Below are 16,475 nucleotides of genomic sequence, written 5' to 3'. Positions count from 1 at the left end.
ATTTAGCTTTACATTTGAATGTTTTGGACATTTTCATGCAAAAGCTTAACTAAATTCATGACAGATAACAAAAAACTATATAGCTAAATTCATAACTTATATAAACCAAGCAACATGTACATACATGAAATGATGTTCAGTCCAGAAGTGGTATGTATGATGTTTATGCTTCCGGGTCCTTCATCAAAGCCTGGATTGACTATTAAAAAAAATAATAATTGACTTTATAACCTTATTGATCACCTCTAAATAAATGTCTTCTATATCTACTTTATTACAACTTTTTTATTTAACATTACTGTATTTTAACTGAGATTCTTACCGTGTGACTGATATAAATGAGAAATATCCAGTTTCTCTCTTGTTCTTAACACACACACACCATACTGAAGGTCAAATGCATCCCTGGACAAATGGACAAACAAATGTACTGGCACACAGCAATTTCAAGTCACATTTTGTAGTCCTGATGCCAAATAAGTGTAATCATAGAAATGCCACTCACTGCAATATTTCTATGTAACTATGTGTTGCCTGAGGTGAGTCAGTGTGCCAGTCTGTCTTGAAACCCATCAGCAGGACATTGGGTCGCATCCTACCCAAACCTGTCCCCTGGTGTTCACACAACAACATTACAAGTGGAAAGCGGAAAAGCATCAATACGTAGTGTATCTGGAACTCACACAGCAAATATATTCAAAGAATTTGGGGTGTTAGGCTGGACCATGTAAATAGTATTAAGAGGTGCCTACCGTTTATTACCGTGAAGCAATGATAAAAGTATGTAATGTAACAGTCACTATTTGGCCATGGTGTCAGTGTGCCAAGTGGAAGTTAAAGTATAGTCAAGTTGTATAGTCATATCGTTGTTATCGTTTCGATCAACTGTGATATTATGTCCATTCATCCACCCATCCATCCAAATCCCTTATATTACAATGCACCGTTTTTTTTTTTTTTGTTTTTCAAAAATCATGGGTCCATGTAAATCTACAGGAACATGATGCAAGATGACATTTCTTGAGAAAGGTGACTGTATGTAATCTGTAAAAGTATGTATGATTGATATTTTTAATAAAACTATGTGCTGGTGTGCTGAAGAAACGATACATCTTCCAGTCACTAAAATGATGCACAGCTGTCCACAATTTCTATCCAAAAAGTTCTACAAAGCATCCAATATACAACACCAATTCCAATGAAGTTGGGACGTTGTGTTAAACATAAATAAAAACAGAATACAATTATTTGCAAATCATGTTCAACCTATATTTAATTGAATACACTACAAATATATTTAATGTTCAAACTGATCAACTTTATTGTTTTTAGCAAATAATCATTAACTTGAATTTTATGGTTACTATATGTTCCAGAAAAGCTGGGACAGGTGGCAAAAAAGACTGAGAAAGTTGAGGAATGCTCATCAAACACCTGTTTGGAACATCCCACAGCTGAACAGGCTAATTGGGAACAGGTGGGTGCCATGATTGGGTAGAAAATGAGCTTTCCTGAATTGCTCAGTCATTCACATTCAAAGATGGGGCGAGGTTCACCTCTTTGTGAACAAGTGCGTGAGAAAATAGTCGAACAGTTTAGGGACAAGCTTCCTCAGCGTACAATTGCAAGGAATTTAGGGATTTCATCATCTACGGTCCATAATATCATCAAAAAGTTCAGAGAATCTGGAGAAATCACTGCATGTAAGCGGCAAGACCGAAAACCAACATTGAATGCCCGTGACCTTCAATCCCTCAGGCGGCACTGCATCAGAAACCGACATCTATGTGTAAAGGATATCACCACATGGGCTCAGGAACACTTCAGAAAACCAATGTCAGTTAATACAGTTCGGCGCACATCCGTAAGTGCAATTTAAAAACTCTACAAGCAAACAAAAGCCATTTATCAACAACACCCAGAAACGCCGCTGGCTTCTCTGGGGCCGAGCTCATCTAAGATGGACTGATGCAAAGTGTAAAAGTGTTCTGTGGTCCTATGAGTCCACATTTCAAATTGTTTTTGGAAATTGTGGACGTCGTGTCCTCCAGGCCAAAGAGGAAAAGAACCATCCGGACTGTTATGGACGCAAAGTTCAAAAGCCAGCTACTGTGACGCTATGGGGCTGTGTTAGTGCGAATGGCATGGGTAACTTACACATCTGTGAAGGCACCATTAATTCTCTAAGGTACATACAGGTTTTGGAGGAACATATGCTGCCATCCAAGAACGTCTTTTTCATGGACGCCCCTGCTTATTTCAGTAAGACAATGCCAAACCACATTCTGCACATGTTATAACAGTGTGGCTTTGTAGTAAAAGAGTGCGGATACTAGACTGGCTTGCCTGCAGTCCAGACCTGTCTCCCATTGAAAATGTTTGGCGGATTATGAAGCATAAAATACGACAACGGAGACCCCGGACTGTTGAACAGCTGAAGCTGTACATCAAGCAAGAATGGGAAAGAATTCCACCTACAAAGCTTCAACAATTGGTGTCCTCAGTTCCCAAACCTTTATTGAAAGTTGTTAAAAGAAAAGGTGATGTAACACAGTGGTAAACATGACCCTGTCCCAGCTTTTTTGGAACGTGTTGCAGCCATAAAATTCTAAGTTCGTGATTATTTACTAAAAACAATCAAGTTTATCAGTTTAAACATTAAATATCTTTGTAGTGTATTCAATTAAATATAGGTTGAACATGATTTGCAGATCATTGTATTCTGTTTTTATTTATGTTTAACACAACGTCCCAACTTAATTGGAATTGGGGTTGTAGTAGGTTAGAAAACAAAGTAGTTGACAGACAGACAGTACTCAATAAAGTTTCGTATATCAGACCTGTAGCAGCATGTTCACCCCTGATCGTAGGTCTGCCGCCACCACGTTTTTGTAAAATGACTTCACCTTTCTTTGGTTCAACCAGGAAATATGACTTTCATTCTGCATTTGTGGGGAGAGATCAGTCTGGAAATGAGTGCAATAAAAAGCTGCCATGAACTAACAGTATCAAATATGTCACAAGACATCTGCAACAATTTCATCCATCCATACGGCTTACCTTCACTGGGGTAACAGGCTTCAGGCCTGTCACAGCTGATTTCGGGCGAGAGGCAGGGTACACCCTGGACTGGTTGCCAGCCAATGGCAGGGCACATACCTGTATAGAAAAACAACCATTCACACTCACACTCACACCTAAGGATAATTTAAAGTCTTCAATTTACCCATCACGTGTCACGGTGAACGACTGGTAAGCACATCTGCTTCACAGTTCTGAGGACGCGGGTTAAAATCCCAGCCTCGCCTGTGTGGAGTTTGTATGTTCTCCCCGTGCCTGCGTGGGTTTTCTCTGGGCACTTCGGTTTCCTCCCACATCCCAAAAACATGCGTGGTAGGTTAATTGAAGACTCTAAATTGCCCGTAGGTGTGAATATGAGTGCGAATGGTTGTTTGTTTATAAGTGCCCTGGGATTGGCTGGTGACCAGTTCAGGGTGTACCACGCCTCTCGCCCAGAGTCAGCTGGGATAGGCTCCAGCATGCCCGCGACCCTAGTGAAGATAAGCGGTGTGGAAAATGGAAAAATATAAATTTACCCAACATACTGAACCACTTCAAGATCAACAAATATATCATTATTCACTGTGTTGCACTCACAGTAATCACATGGCCACACATCATGAGACTGAGATTCTTTGTGAAACAGCTGACAAGATCCACTAGAGCTGGTCGACTGCTGGGAGGTCCTGTCAGGACCAAACACTGTGGTCTGCAAGAAGGACAAATAATATCAGGGTAATCAGATTATCAGGGGTTAAGTTACATATACAAAATGTTCTCAAACAAAACAATAAACAAAACCTGCTCTCATGACATACTGTACATCATTCTACCTAGTGTTTCAGATTTCTACTATTTTCTTGATATAAAATAAGAACTAAACGGACTGGTTCATTTGGTAGCAAAATTCTGTGAATTAATGGGAATTCATGATGAATTTATGGGAATAACGTTAAAAAAAAAGATTTAGGCTAATTCAGTTGATTTTCAGTCCTGTATCCTTCAATTCCATGAGGACAGCACATATCTTACTGTAGGGCTAGCGAGGCCAAATTAGCCTCAAGCACTGTGCATTTCTTCATCAAATAAACAAATAATTTCTAAAATCCTGAATAATAAGGTCATGCTACTGCATTTGAGCCCACAGTCTAATAGATTCTTAGGTAATATGTATTAAACATAGAGTGAGAAAGTTTGACCAGTGAAAAATAAATCAGCCAATAAATCAGAAAAAAAGCCATTTAATGTAATTAATTCTGCTGGAAAGTGTCCAAATTTAAATTTCTGACCAAATACCTTTTCATAAAGACAATACAGTATCAGCTCCTCAGCACAGTGCAAGAAAGGTCACTGATCAGAAGAGTGACGACTCTATCAAGTGGGTTGTAACAATAACTCCTGGTATTTTGTAAAAAATAAAAAATAAAAAAATCCCCTTCACAGATTGCACACACACCGAGAGAGCGAGCTTCACTGTTAGGATAGAAAAATTACATTGGTTTCAGTTATGTGTTACTATTTTAGTCAGAAGTTAAATTAAATGAGAGGGGATGAGCTGGAAATGATCCGCTGTGAGCGAAAGACAACCATCGCTCTTCAATATCGAAGGAACACAACCAGACAATTATTTTGCTGAGAAGTACAAAACTGCGTGGAAAAAAACATTTACATTCCATTGCAATTAATAATTCAGGTGACAGCAGCGATAACTCTCAGCCACTGACCTGTAGTTCTTCACATGGTCTTGCACCTGGTTAAAGCCCATACATTGATTCAGTGCAATGTTGTAGGAGCTGGCTTGTACTGATGAGCCCCAGTTCACACCTAGGCACAAAGTATTGAAAAGTCTGCACATGAGCGAATGACAGCTTGTGTGCCTTTAACTAAGCGTGTAGCATGCTTACTGGGGTTCTTGTAGAGTGTGTATCCCAAAAGAAGCAAGACAACACCAAAGGCAATGAGCGCTGCCCACCAAGTCAACAAGAACATGATAACCAAACAACAGACAGCGCAGAGCAAAGACAGCCATTTATTGTACAACCTGAAGGTTGGGCGCCAACCTATAATACAATGAACATACAATGTCAGGATATATCTTGTCTCTACTCACAATATGTATTTAATTTACAGTACTTCCCGAAATAAAGTTAGTAAAGTGCTTGTCCTCAAGTGCTGGAAAAGTCTTTGCAAAACATTTCTTGCATACTAATTCATACAGGAATTTGCAATTTTGACTTAAATCTATACTTTCATGACTTCATACAGTATAAAAATATGAAAATGTGTTGTCCCCCCAAAAAAAAATTACGCGAGAAAATACTTTAGCTTTATGTATTCAGTTCATATAGATTCTCTCAAGTAGGAAGATGTCAATTTATACTACCAGGTGAGTTGGTGATTGAGGCATGGAAGCAGCTGAAGTTGATCAAACAGTAGGAGCAGAGAAAGAAGTTGGAGATGATCGGCGCTATCGTGTTCAACTCGGCTGCAGTAACAGAAAGACAAAGGGCAAGCACAGAAAAGCTCCGTCAATGTCTCCACAACATCATTATTCTGTTAGTGATTTAAGTTTAATACAAGTTAGAGTTCCATTTATGATTAGTTCGAATAACACATTTCTTAAATAGTTAATAATACTATACAACATAACCATATTGATTGCACTGTAATATCGATGTATTGCACAACCAAACATGACGTCACCAAACCAGTGTCAGTGAAACCAGGAAGTGAGCAGAAAGTCAACATGAAAAATCCAGTTCTAATTCAGATACATCGTATGCCTTTAGTAGCATCTTGGTTTCACGTTTTTTTGCATCATTAAACTTGTGGACCAACAGTAACGTGAAACAGAGTTTTGATGGAGAAGACGAGTTTAGCTGACTGTCCAAACTTAGCCGAGACAGTACACTGAAACCATTCATCCATCCATCCATCCATCCATTTTCTGAACCGCTTCTCCTTACTAGGGTCGCGGGAGTGCTTGAGCCTATCCCAGCTATCATCAGGCAGGAGGCGGGGTATACCCTGAACTGGTTGCCAGCCAATCGCAGGGCACACATAAACAAACAACCATATGCACTCACATTCACACCTACGGGCAATTTAGAGTCTTCAATCAACCTACCATGCACGTTTTTGGGATGTGGGAGGAAACCGGAGTGCCCAAAGAAAACTACACTGAAACCAAGTACAGTAAAACCAAGGCTTCCTAGGGGGCAAGATAACATGAACATGCTGGTGACAATGAAGTCATCACGCTCAAGTGGATGCCTAACACATCAGTGTCCAACGAATCGCTTCAAGTTAGATGATGGATGGATGGATCGATCGATAGAATTGGAAGCTGCTGTTGACACCATGAGTGAACAATTTAGTCACATGCTTGCAGTGGTGGGACCAACTCATTGCTTTGGAAGTCACAAGTAAGTCTGCAATCTTTGCACTCCAGTCCCGAATCGAGACGTGCAAGTCTCGATTCAAGTCGCAAGTTCTACACTTTGAGTTTCGAGTCCTTTCGAGTCATTTTAGATAATCATATTGCAGGAAGCTGTATTTTCTTGTCTACAATTGTTTATAGTGAGGCAATTTCAAAGAAATACAAACAATAAATATAAATATATTTTAGTTTAAACGTGGCATTTCTTGTGAGTATTAAAAACAACACGTTTGTCAACATTATAAAGGTGAAATTTTATCCAACTGTGGTATCTCAGTGAGAACACTAGGGGCACTATGTAAAATATTAAATCAAAAAGAAGCGAAGAAAAGGACACGAAGAATGTAGTTTCACGTCTTATAGATGCCAGCTGTGTGCAGATCAATCGGTAAATAAAGTGAATACAAAAATAAATACAGTACAAGATCATTAAGAACACTTCACTGAGTAAACTAGACTGGAATGTACAGAAAGCCCAGACAGCACCGCTGTGTAACCATTTGCATGATCGCTCACAAAGCTAGCTGCTAATGCTAACGAAAACAAGACTACGTGACGTCAAGTCGCGTGATTCCCATAATGCAAAGTGGATTATGTAAAAACAATTTCTTTGCAACAATTAACATCCTTATTGTCAAGTTAAATGTTGTCGTTTCTGTGTATGTTAACAGCGGTTCTTAGAATGCATACCTTATCAAGCTGTCACATTTATTATTGTTTTTTTTTATTTAAAAAAAAATTAAACCATTACTTTACGTAGTGTGTGAAAAAAATTACCTCTTGGTTAATTCCTCTACTAGAGTAAGCCTAACAGGGTATTAACTTCCATCCATCCATTATCTGGGCCGCTTATCCTCACAAGGGTCACAGGAGGGCTGCAACCTATCCTAGCTATCATCGGGCAGGATGCAGGGTACACCCTAAACTGGTTGCCAGCCAATCGCAGGGCACATATAAACAAGCAACCATTCACACTCACATTCACACCTAAGGGCAATTTAGAGTCTTCAATTAACCTACCTTGCATGTTTTTGGGATGTGGGAGGAAACCCATGCAGGTATGGGGACAACATGCAAACTCCACTTATGCGAGGCTGGCGGATTGAACCCCGGTTCTCAGAACTGTGAGGCAGACGCTGTAACCAGTCGTCTGCCGGGTATTAACTTTTAAAAGATAATAAGAACTAACTACACTTTAGCAATAATGGCGTTGGACACTTTCACCTAATAAATAATCATGACCTTCAGCAATATGTTGTCACTTATCATATTTTCCTGTAGTAAAACAGTTAGTTGCACATATAGGTATAGAAAGAGAATGCCACAAAGTGTTGGTTTCTCAGTCCTTTGGTCAAAGTAGCAATTCTTTTCAAGTCAATGGGTTCAAGTCCAAGTGAAGTCACACATCATTGCTGTTCAAGTCCAAGTGGAGTTGCATATCTTTTGACATATGATCAAGTCTAAACCCATCAAATTCATGACTGCAGTCTGACTCAAGTCCAAGTCATGTGACTCGAGTCCACACCTCTGCATGCTTGTACTGATTTCTACTCCATTTAACAGCCACACAATGCACTCAACAGTATGTGGCTAAACAAATCAAACCTTTGGAAAAAAGAACACCAGTCAAATGAAGAGGATGTCCCACTAAAGCCAGAGTCACACGCTGGTCCCCAAGACATTCAACTTTATAAGGATGAATACGTCGTGAGCCATGACAATTCAAGTTTGGAGAATGCCACTCTGCTCCACCATTTCATTTCCTCAGAAGGACCATAATGGTGCATCGCCCCTCTCCTCTCACACATCTCCAAACTCCAACCGTAGCAACTCTAAATAGAACAATATTGTGAGGTTCCTTGCACACCGTGAACTGGTTTCTACAGGCTTTCCTCAGTTTAATGACAAACCTTAGAATTTGAGAGCCTGGAAACACTCATTTCTATCGGCAACCAGTGGATTAAATTTAACAGCAAGTGAGGAGATGGCTCTTTCTTTTAAAGTGGCTAAGTAAGGAGTCAAAAGAGCATGCTGAACAGATCAGAGCAATTCACATCTCAAGTGTCCAGACAAAGGCCTGGACATGTTATGGGTGAGACTCGTGAGAAATTATAGCTCAACAAAAACAATAGAGGACGCTCTCTTTAAGCACATTTACACCTTTCCAAAGATAGGGAATTGGGAATATACTTATACTTACTTAGACTACTAAATTAATAAAGTTGAGTGATCTTCTAAGGGAGCTTGTATCAGCTAAGGAAAAATTTGTTTTACCTGGTCTCTTCTTATTTGACACAGCATTTGTAGTCAACCCAATTGTGCAGAAGCTTTCCTTTCATCTACAAGAGAAGTGGGCTTCAGTTGGTGCATCTTATAAGCGGTGAGGGAACGTACATTATCCACCCTTTGTTTTTTTTTATATTTTTCACCAAGAAGCAAGCATTACCAATGGCCCAAGCTTTAGCTTAATCACAGACAGACATTACCCCCAGGAGTCAACGGTCAGCATGGCAGGCAAACAAGCATCAAAGAATCTCAGCCAGCAAAACAGAGATAAGCCCCAGAGCTGATTCTGAATTTACAGAGTCTTCATCAAAAGCAGTTGACACTGACAAAGTGTGTCCTATTCATGGAAAACCACACCCTTTACGCTAATGTAGTGCGTTCAGAGAACGGCCCATAGAAGATCGCAGGATGTTCTTGAAAGAAAACTATCAGTGCTTCAAATGCTGTTCGTCATCACACTGCTAAAAACTGCAAAGTATGGGATTAGTGTACTGGGTGCAAAAGTCCAAGCACTCCATACACACTCTCTACATGTGCAGAAATAAAGGAAGTAATGGGAAGCGGGGCAAAGGGATATGCAAATAACTCCCTGGACTCAGAATTCCACTACCCAACCTTACAGAATGTAATGACATTCCAAGCAACAGAGACAAGATTCCAACTCTTCTTCAGGAACATTTAAAGTCAATGCCTCACCTCATCCCAGAAACACATCCAAATGCCCAAGTCATGCTTCTCATGGGTCACGACATCATCAGAGTATACAAGATCTGCAAACGAGTGAACAAGCAGACCTATGCGCTGAAGTTGGATCTTGGGTGGGTTGTTGTAGCAGATGTGTCTTGGTAGCATCCACAGACAACTAACAATCAGCACCTTCCACTCAAACACCACAGAGCTATAACGGCCATCCCTCTTTGACCCTTGCCCTAACGTGATCTATTAGAGAGAAAAATACAGTGCCATCCCAGTAATGAACCACATTGCAGCAAGCTCTGAAGATGAATCTACCTGTGACAATGACCATCTCAGATTCAATATGTTCAAGAGAACCAAAGAGGACAACCAAGTTGCTCTTTCAATACAGGATGCTTCATTCATGAAAATAATGACCAATGGAATAAAGAAAGACTCCAACAACAGTTGAATAGCTCCATTGCCCTTTAAGAGTCCACGCCAGCGCCTTCTCAACAACAGACTTCAGGCACTAAAGTGTATCTTGTCTCTTTGAGAGGAAGTCCGACATGAGAGACCACTTTTTCAGCTTCATGGACCAGATGTTTAAAACTGTTCATGCTGAGTTAGCAACTCGCCTTAATGAGGAAGAAGAACTGTGGTATTTGCCAATATTCGGCGTATACCATCCCAAGAAGCCTAAGAAAATAAGAGTAGTATTGATTTTACTGCTCAGTTCAATGGTGTGTCCTTCAACAATGTGCTCTTGATTGGACCTGACTTGAACAATACATTACTAGGTGTCCTGATCTGCCTAAAAAAAAAGTGTTTGCATTCATCCATCCATTCATCCATCCATCCATTTTCTACCGCTTATCCAAGGTCGAGTCGCGGGGGCAGTAGCTTTAGTATGGACGCCCAGGATTTCCTCTACCCAGCCACTTCATCCAGCTCTTCCGAGGGGATTCCAAGGCGTTCCTAGGTCAGCTGAGAGACGAAGTCTCTCCAGCGTGTCCTGGGTCGTCCCCGGGGTCTCCTTCTAGTGGGATATGCCTGGAACACCTCACCAGGGAGACGTCCGGGAGGCATCCGAATTTTCCGACTGAGGACCATGTCTCGGATTTGGAGGTGCTGATTCTCATCCCAGCCGCTTCATACTCAGCTGCGAACTGCTCCTGTGAGAGTTGGAGATCACGGCCAGATGAAGCCAACAGAACCACATCATCTGCAAAAAGCAGAGATGCAATACTGAGGCCACCAAACCGGACCCCTCTACGCCTCGGCTGCGTCTAGATATTCTGTCCATAAAAGTTATGAACAGAATCGGTGACAAAGGGCAGCCTTGGCAGAGTCCAACCCTCACAGGAAACGAGTCCAACTTACTGCCGGCAATGCGGACCAAACTCTGACCTGACACCGGTCGTACTGGGACCGAACAGCCCGTATCAGGGGCTTCGGTACCCTATACTCCCGAAGCACCCCCCACAGGACTCTCCGAGGGACACGGTCGAACGCGTTCTCCAAGTCCACAAAACACATGTAGACTGGTTGGGCGAACTCCCATGCACCCTTGAGGACCCTGCCGAGGGTGTAGAGCTGGTCCACTGTTCCACGGCCAGGACGAAAACCACACTGCTCCTCCTGGATCTGAGATTCGACTTCCCGATGGACACTCCTCTCCAGCACCCCTGAATAGACCTTACCAGGGAGGCTGAGGAGTGTGATCCCCCTGTAGTTGGAACACACCCGCCGGTCCCCCTTCTTAAAAAGGAGGACCACCACCCCAGTCTGCCAATCCAGAGGCACTGTCCCCGATGTCCATGCGATGTTGCAGAGGCGTGTCAACCAGGACAGCCCCACAACATCCGGAGCCTTTAGAAACTCTGGGCGAATCTCATCCACCCCCGGGGCCTTGCCACCGAGGAGCTTTTTAACCACCCCAGTGACCTCAACCCCAGAGATAGGAGAGCCTGCCTCAGAGAACGCAGACTCTGCTTCCTCATGGGAAGGCGTGTTGGTGGAATTGAGAAGGGCTTCGAAGTATTCTCCCCACCGACTCACAACGTCCCTAGTCGAGGTCAGCAGCGCCCCATCCCCAGTATACACAGTGTTGATGGTGCACTGCTTCCCCCTCCTGAGAAGCCGGATGGTGGACCAGAATTTTCTTGAAGCCATCCGGAAGTCTTTCTCCATGGCCTCACTGAACTCCTCCATGCCTGAGTTTTTGCTTCAGCGACTACCAAAGCTGCATTCTGCTTGGCCAGCCGGTACCCATCAGCTGGCTCAGGAGTCCCACAGGCCAAAAATGTCCGATAGGACTCCTTCTTCAGCTTGACGGCATCCCTCACCGTTGGTGTCCACCAACGGGTTCGGGGATTTCCGCCACGACAGGCACCGAGCACCCCATGGCCACAGCTCCGGTCGGCTGCCTCAGCAATGGAGGCGCGGAATATGGTCCACTCGGACTCGATGTCCCCCGGAACATGAGCAAAGTTCTGTTGGAGGTGGGAGTTGAAACTCCTTCTGACAGGGGATTCTGCCAGACGTTACCAGCAGACCTTCACAATACATTTGGGCCTGCCAGGTCGGACCGGCATCTTCCCCCACCATCGGAGCCAACTCACCACCAGGTGGTGATCAGTTGACAGCTCCGCCCCTCACTTCACCCGAGTGTCCAAGACATACGGCCGCAGGTCCGATGACACGACCACAAAGTCGATCATCAAACTGCGACCTAGGGTGTCCTGGTGCCAAGTGCACATGTGGACACCCTTATGCTTGAACATGGTGTTCGTTATGGACAATCCATGATGAGCACAGAAGTCCAATAACAGAACACCACTCAGGTTCTGATCAGGGGGCATTCCTCCCAATCACGGCGTTCCAGGTCTCACTGTCATTGCCACCGTGAGCATTGAAGTCCCCCAGCAGAACGATGGAGTCCGCAGCGGGAGCGCTCTCCAGCACCCCCTCTAAGGACTCTAAAAAGGGTGGGTACTCTGAACTGCTGTTTGGTGCATAGGCACAAACAACAGTTAGGACCCGTCATCCTACGTGAAGGCGAAGGGAGGCTACCCTCTCGGTCCGGCCAACCAGGCGCTCGCCTTCGATTCCCACCTCCAGGCCTGACTCCAGAGGGGGGGCCCGGTGACCCGCGTCCTGAAAACCTCAATCCATTAACATCTTTCATCATAGGGGTCTTTTTGCCGTGCTTTGTCTGGTCCCTCACTTAGGACCTGTTTGCCATGGGTGACCCTACCAGGGGTGTGAAGCCCCAAACAACTTAGATACTAGGATCATTGGGACACACAAACCCCAACACCACGATAAGGTGATGGCTTCCAGGAGGGGAGCTGTTGCATTCATGGCAGATATTGAATAAATGTCTAATTCTTTTTTTTATTTCCATCAGAGCAGAGTACAGGAACTTCTTGAGATTCCTAAAACATCGACAAAGACATTGTGGACTACCACATGACTGTCCATGTCTTCGAGAACAACCCCTCACCTGCAGTGACAATTCATGGTCTAAACCAGTCTGTTCAGAACAGCGAGTTCCATATTGACCCTTATGTAAGACACTTTCTGATGCAAGAGTTTCACAGATGATAGATTGAAGTCATGTCTACAGTCGAAGCATCTATCAACATCCTAAAAAAGACAAGATGTCCTCTCCAGGTCAAACCTGAGACTACATGAGATTGCAACAAAGAGGTCATGGAAGCCTTCCCAACAAAGGACCATGCAAGCAACCTGAAAGACCTCAACCTAAACATAGACACAGTGCCGATGCAACGAAGTCCTGGACTCGATTGGAACCTCCGAACAGATAGCTTTGTCTTTAGTGTCTCTGATGTGGTTAAGCCTTACACTCGTCGAGGTGTTTTATCCACCATCAACAACCTCTATGACCCTCTTGGATTTGTACCACCAGTTACTATCCAAGGCAGAGCTATTCTAAGAGAACTCACTGCAGAGAATGATGACTTGGATGCACCATTGCCTTGTGAAATTAAGAAGTCCTGGACATCATGGAGAGCTTTTGTAACAGAATTGAGAAGTCTGCAGAGAGTAATGTGTCTTCTCAGATGCCTCAACAAAAGCAATCGCTGTAGTAGCCTACATAAAAATCAACCATCCATCCATTTTTCATTTTCGCTTATCCTGGTTAGGGTTGCGGGCCGCTGGAGCCTATCCCAGCTGACTTTGGGCTAAAGGCAGACTACACCCTGAACTGGTCGCATAAAAATCACAGTGCTGTAAATAACCTTTTAGGCTTTGGTGTGGGAAAGGCGAAGCAGGCCCACCCGTCCAGAGCACACAATCCTGAGATTAGAGCTTTGTGCAGCACTACTTGCTGTAGAGTTAGCAGAACTGATCTCAGCAGAACATGATCTTCAACTCAACACCACAACATACTACACAGACAGCCAGTGTTGTACCTGAGCAAGTTCAATGAACAAAAGTTCATGAACTAGTTAATATACATGAACTGAACTTAGGTAATTTCTGCCTGATGAACGTTTTTGATAATGCGCTCATTCTGGTGTCTGTGAACAAAAGTGAACAGCAAACAAAAGTTCATTTTCATTCAAGAGTGCCAGGTTTTGTTAATGACTTGCAAGACAAAATCACACTGTATACAGTGTGATAATCAGTCGGGGTAAAAACACCATATTTGGCAACCCATTCTGTGCGCCCGTGGCCGCCATTCATGTTTTCATCGCAACTGTGCAAGTGTGCGAGGTGCGTGCAGGGACACTGCGTAAATATGAATAAACATCTCTACAAACATCAGTGGAGGCTCATCCAGCACCTGCCCAACACCTTCTGGGACAGGTGGCGTAAACAATTCCTTTAAACACTGCAAACACGAAGAAAGTGGCAGTCTCCACCCCCAAACATTGAGCCAAAGAGCATCGTTTCTCCTTCAGGACAGGCAAATACCAAGGAATGAATGGACATTTGGTATGGTAACAAAGACCTTCCCAAGCAAAGACGAGAGAATCCGCCAGGTTAAGGTGAAGGAAATCAAGTCTGTAGGAGAGACATTGTTCGTGAGACCAGCTACAGAACTACTGTTGCTTCTCCCTCCAGATATCTAGATGATGGACAAAGTGGGTGGCATGCAATTATGCCAGGCGGGGAGTGTTCTGTTAGTGATAAGTGTAAGTTTAATATAAGTGTAACTTTAATATAAGTTACAGAGTTGCATTTAGTATAAGTTAAAATAACATTTATTGAATAGTTAATAATATGATTATACAACATAACATTATTAATTGCATTGTAAAATCGACGTGTTGCCCCATAGACGTGGCTTCACCAAACCAGAAGACGTGTCAGCAAAACCATGAACTCAGCAGAAAGTAAACAAGAAAAACATGATGTGTCATTAAACATGTGGACTAACATTAAAATCTTCCTAGTCTTGATGTAGAAGACGAGTTTAGCTGACTGTCCAAACATACGTAGCAGAGACAGTACAATCATTGTTTTACCATATTGTAGTGATGATTACAACTTCAGCGGCTTTATACGTACCAAGCTCAAACCTCAATTCCAATGAAGTTGGGACCTTGTGTAAACAATAAATAAAAACAGAATACGATGATGTGCAAATAAATCATTTTCAACGTACAGTATAATCAATTAAATACACAACATAGATGAGATAATGTTCAAACTGATACTTCCCCCCCCCCCCAAATATTCACTTCTTTTGACTTTGATGCCTGCAACACGTTCCAAAAAAAGATGAAACTGGGGCATGTTTACGACTGTGTTACATCACCTTTTCTTTTCACAACAGTCAGCATTTGGGAAGTGAGGATACTAATTGTTGAAGCTTTGTATATGGAATTCTTTACCATTCTTGCTTGATGTACAACTTCAGTTGCTCAACAGTCTGGGGTCTCCATTGTCATATTTTGAGTTTCATAATGTTTTCAATGGGACACATGCCTGGATTGCTGGCAGGCCAGTCTAGAACTCGCACTCTTTTAATATGAAGCCACACTGTTGGAACACATGCATAATGTGAGTTGACATTGTCTTGCTGAAATAAGTCCAGTCAGTCCATCTCAGATGACCTCGGGCCCAGAGAAGCCGTCTCCGTTTCTGGGTGTTATTGATATGTGGCTTTCGCTTTGCATGATAGAGTTTTAATTTGTCATGGTGACAAACAGTATTAACTGACAATGGTTTCCCAAAGTGTTCCTGAGCTCACGTGGCAATATCCTTTGCACAATAATGCCGGTTTTTAATGCAGTGCCTCCTGAGGGATCGAAGGTCACAAGTTTTCAATATTGGTTTCTGGTCTTGGTGCTTATGTACAGAGATATTTAAAGATTCTCTAAATATTTTGATGAAATTATGGACTGGAGATGATGAAATCCATACATTCCTTGCAACTGTATGTTGAGAACGTTCTTAAACTGTTGGATTATTTGCTCATGCAGTTGTTCACAAAGTGGGGAACCTCGCCTCATTCTTGCTTGTGCACAACTGAGCCTTTTATCCCCAGTCGTGACACTCACCTTTTTCAAATTTACTTGTTCACCTGTGGAATGTTCCATACATAGGTGTTTTTTTTTTTTTTTTTTTTTTTTTTAGCATTTTGCAATTTTCCCAGTCTTTTGTTGCCCTGTCCCAGCTTTTTTGAAACGTGTTAGAGGCATCAAAGTTTAAAATGAGAGCATATTTACAAACAAACAAAAAAAAACAATAATGTCCATCAGTTTGAACATTAAATGTCTTGTCTTTGAAGTGCATTCAACTGAACACAAGTTGAAAAGCATTTACAAATCATTGTATTCTGTTTTTATTTACGTTTTACACGTCCCAACTTCATTGAAATTGGGATTTGTATAAGTATTTAAGCATTCTTATCATGTCTTGCTTGTCATTTTTGCAATATGTATAATGTACTGTAGATTTTAATGAAATGTTTAAAAAAAGAAGATAAGTTGGTACAAACATTTTGGGCATAATTTGTGATGGCCTCTTATTAAAA

At 42.4% G+C, this 16,475-nt stretch overlaps 1 protein-coding gene across 2 annotated transcripts in view; it reads right to left on the bottom strand.

Moving 5' to 3' along the window:
• slc12a3 (solute carrier family 12 member 3) overlaps nt 1–16,475 on the bottom strand; it is a 37,316-nt gene that overhangs the window by 4,565 nt on the left and 16,276 nt on the right. The window contains exons 13-20 of one of the 2 annotated variants that reach the window (XM_061676487.1): nt 5,444–5,545; nt 4,965–5,120; nt 4,785–4,884; nt 3,658–3,769; nt 2,841–2,966; nt 506–612; nt 323–405; nt 125–199 (exon numbers count right to left, since the gene is read on the bottom strand). In XM_061676487.1, the coding sequence (XP_061532471.1) occupies nt 125–199; nt 323–405; nt 506–612; nt 2,841–2,966; nt 3,658–3,769; nt 4,785–4,884; nt 4,965–5,120; nt 5,444–5,545 (861 nt within the window). The remainder of the gene's footprint in view (nt 1–124; nt 200–322; nt 406–505; nt 613–2,840; nt 2,967–3,657; nt 3,770–4,784; nt 4,885–4,964; nt 5,121–5,443; nt 5,546–16,475) is intronic. The other variant, XM_061676488.1, reaches the window with a different exon arrangement.

The sequence above is a fragment of the Phycodurus eques genome, chromosome 5, assembly GCF_024500275.1.
Source record: "Phycodurus eques isolate BA_2022a chromosome 5, UOR_Pequ_1.1, whole genome shotgun sequence".
NCBI lineage: Eukaryota > Metazoa > Chordata > Actinopteri > Syngnathiformes > Syngnathidae > Phycodurus > Phycodurus eques.
The sequence above is the reverse complement of the archived record's forward strand: the minus strand, read 5'-3'. Positions and strand labels throughout refer to the sequence as shown.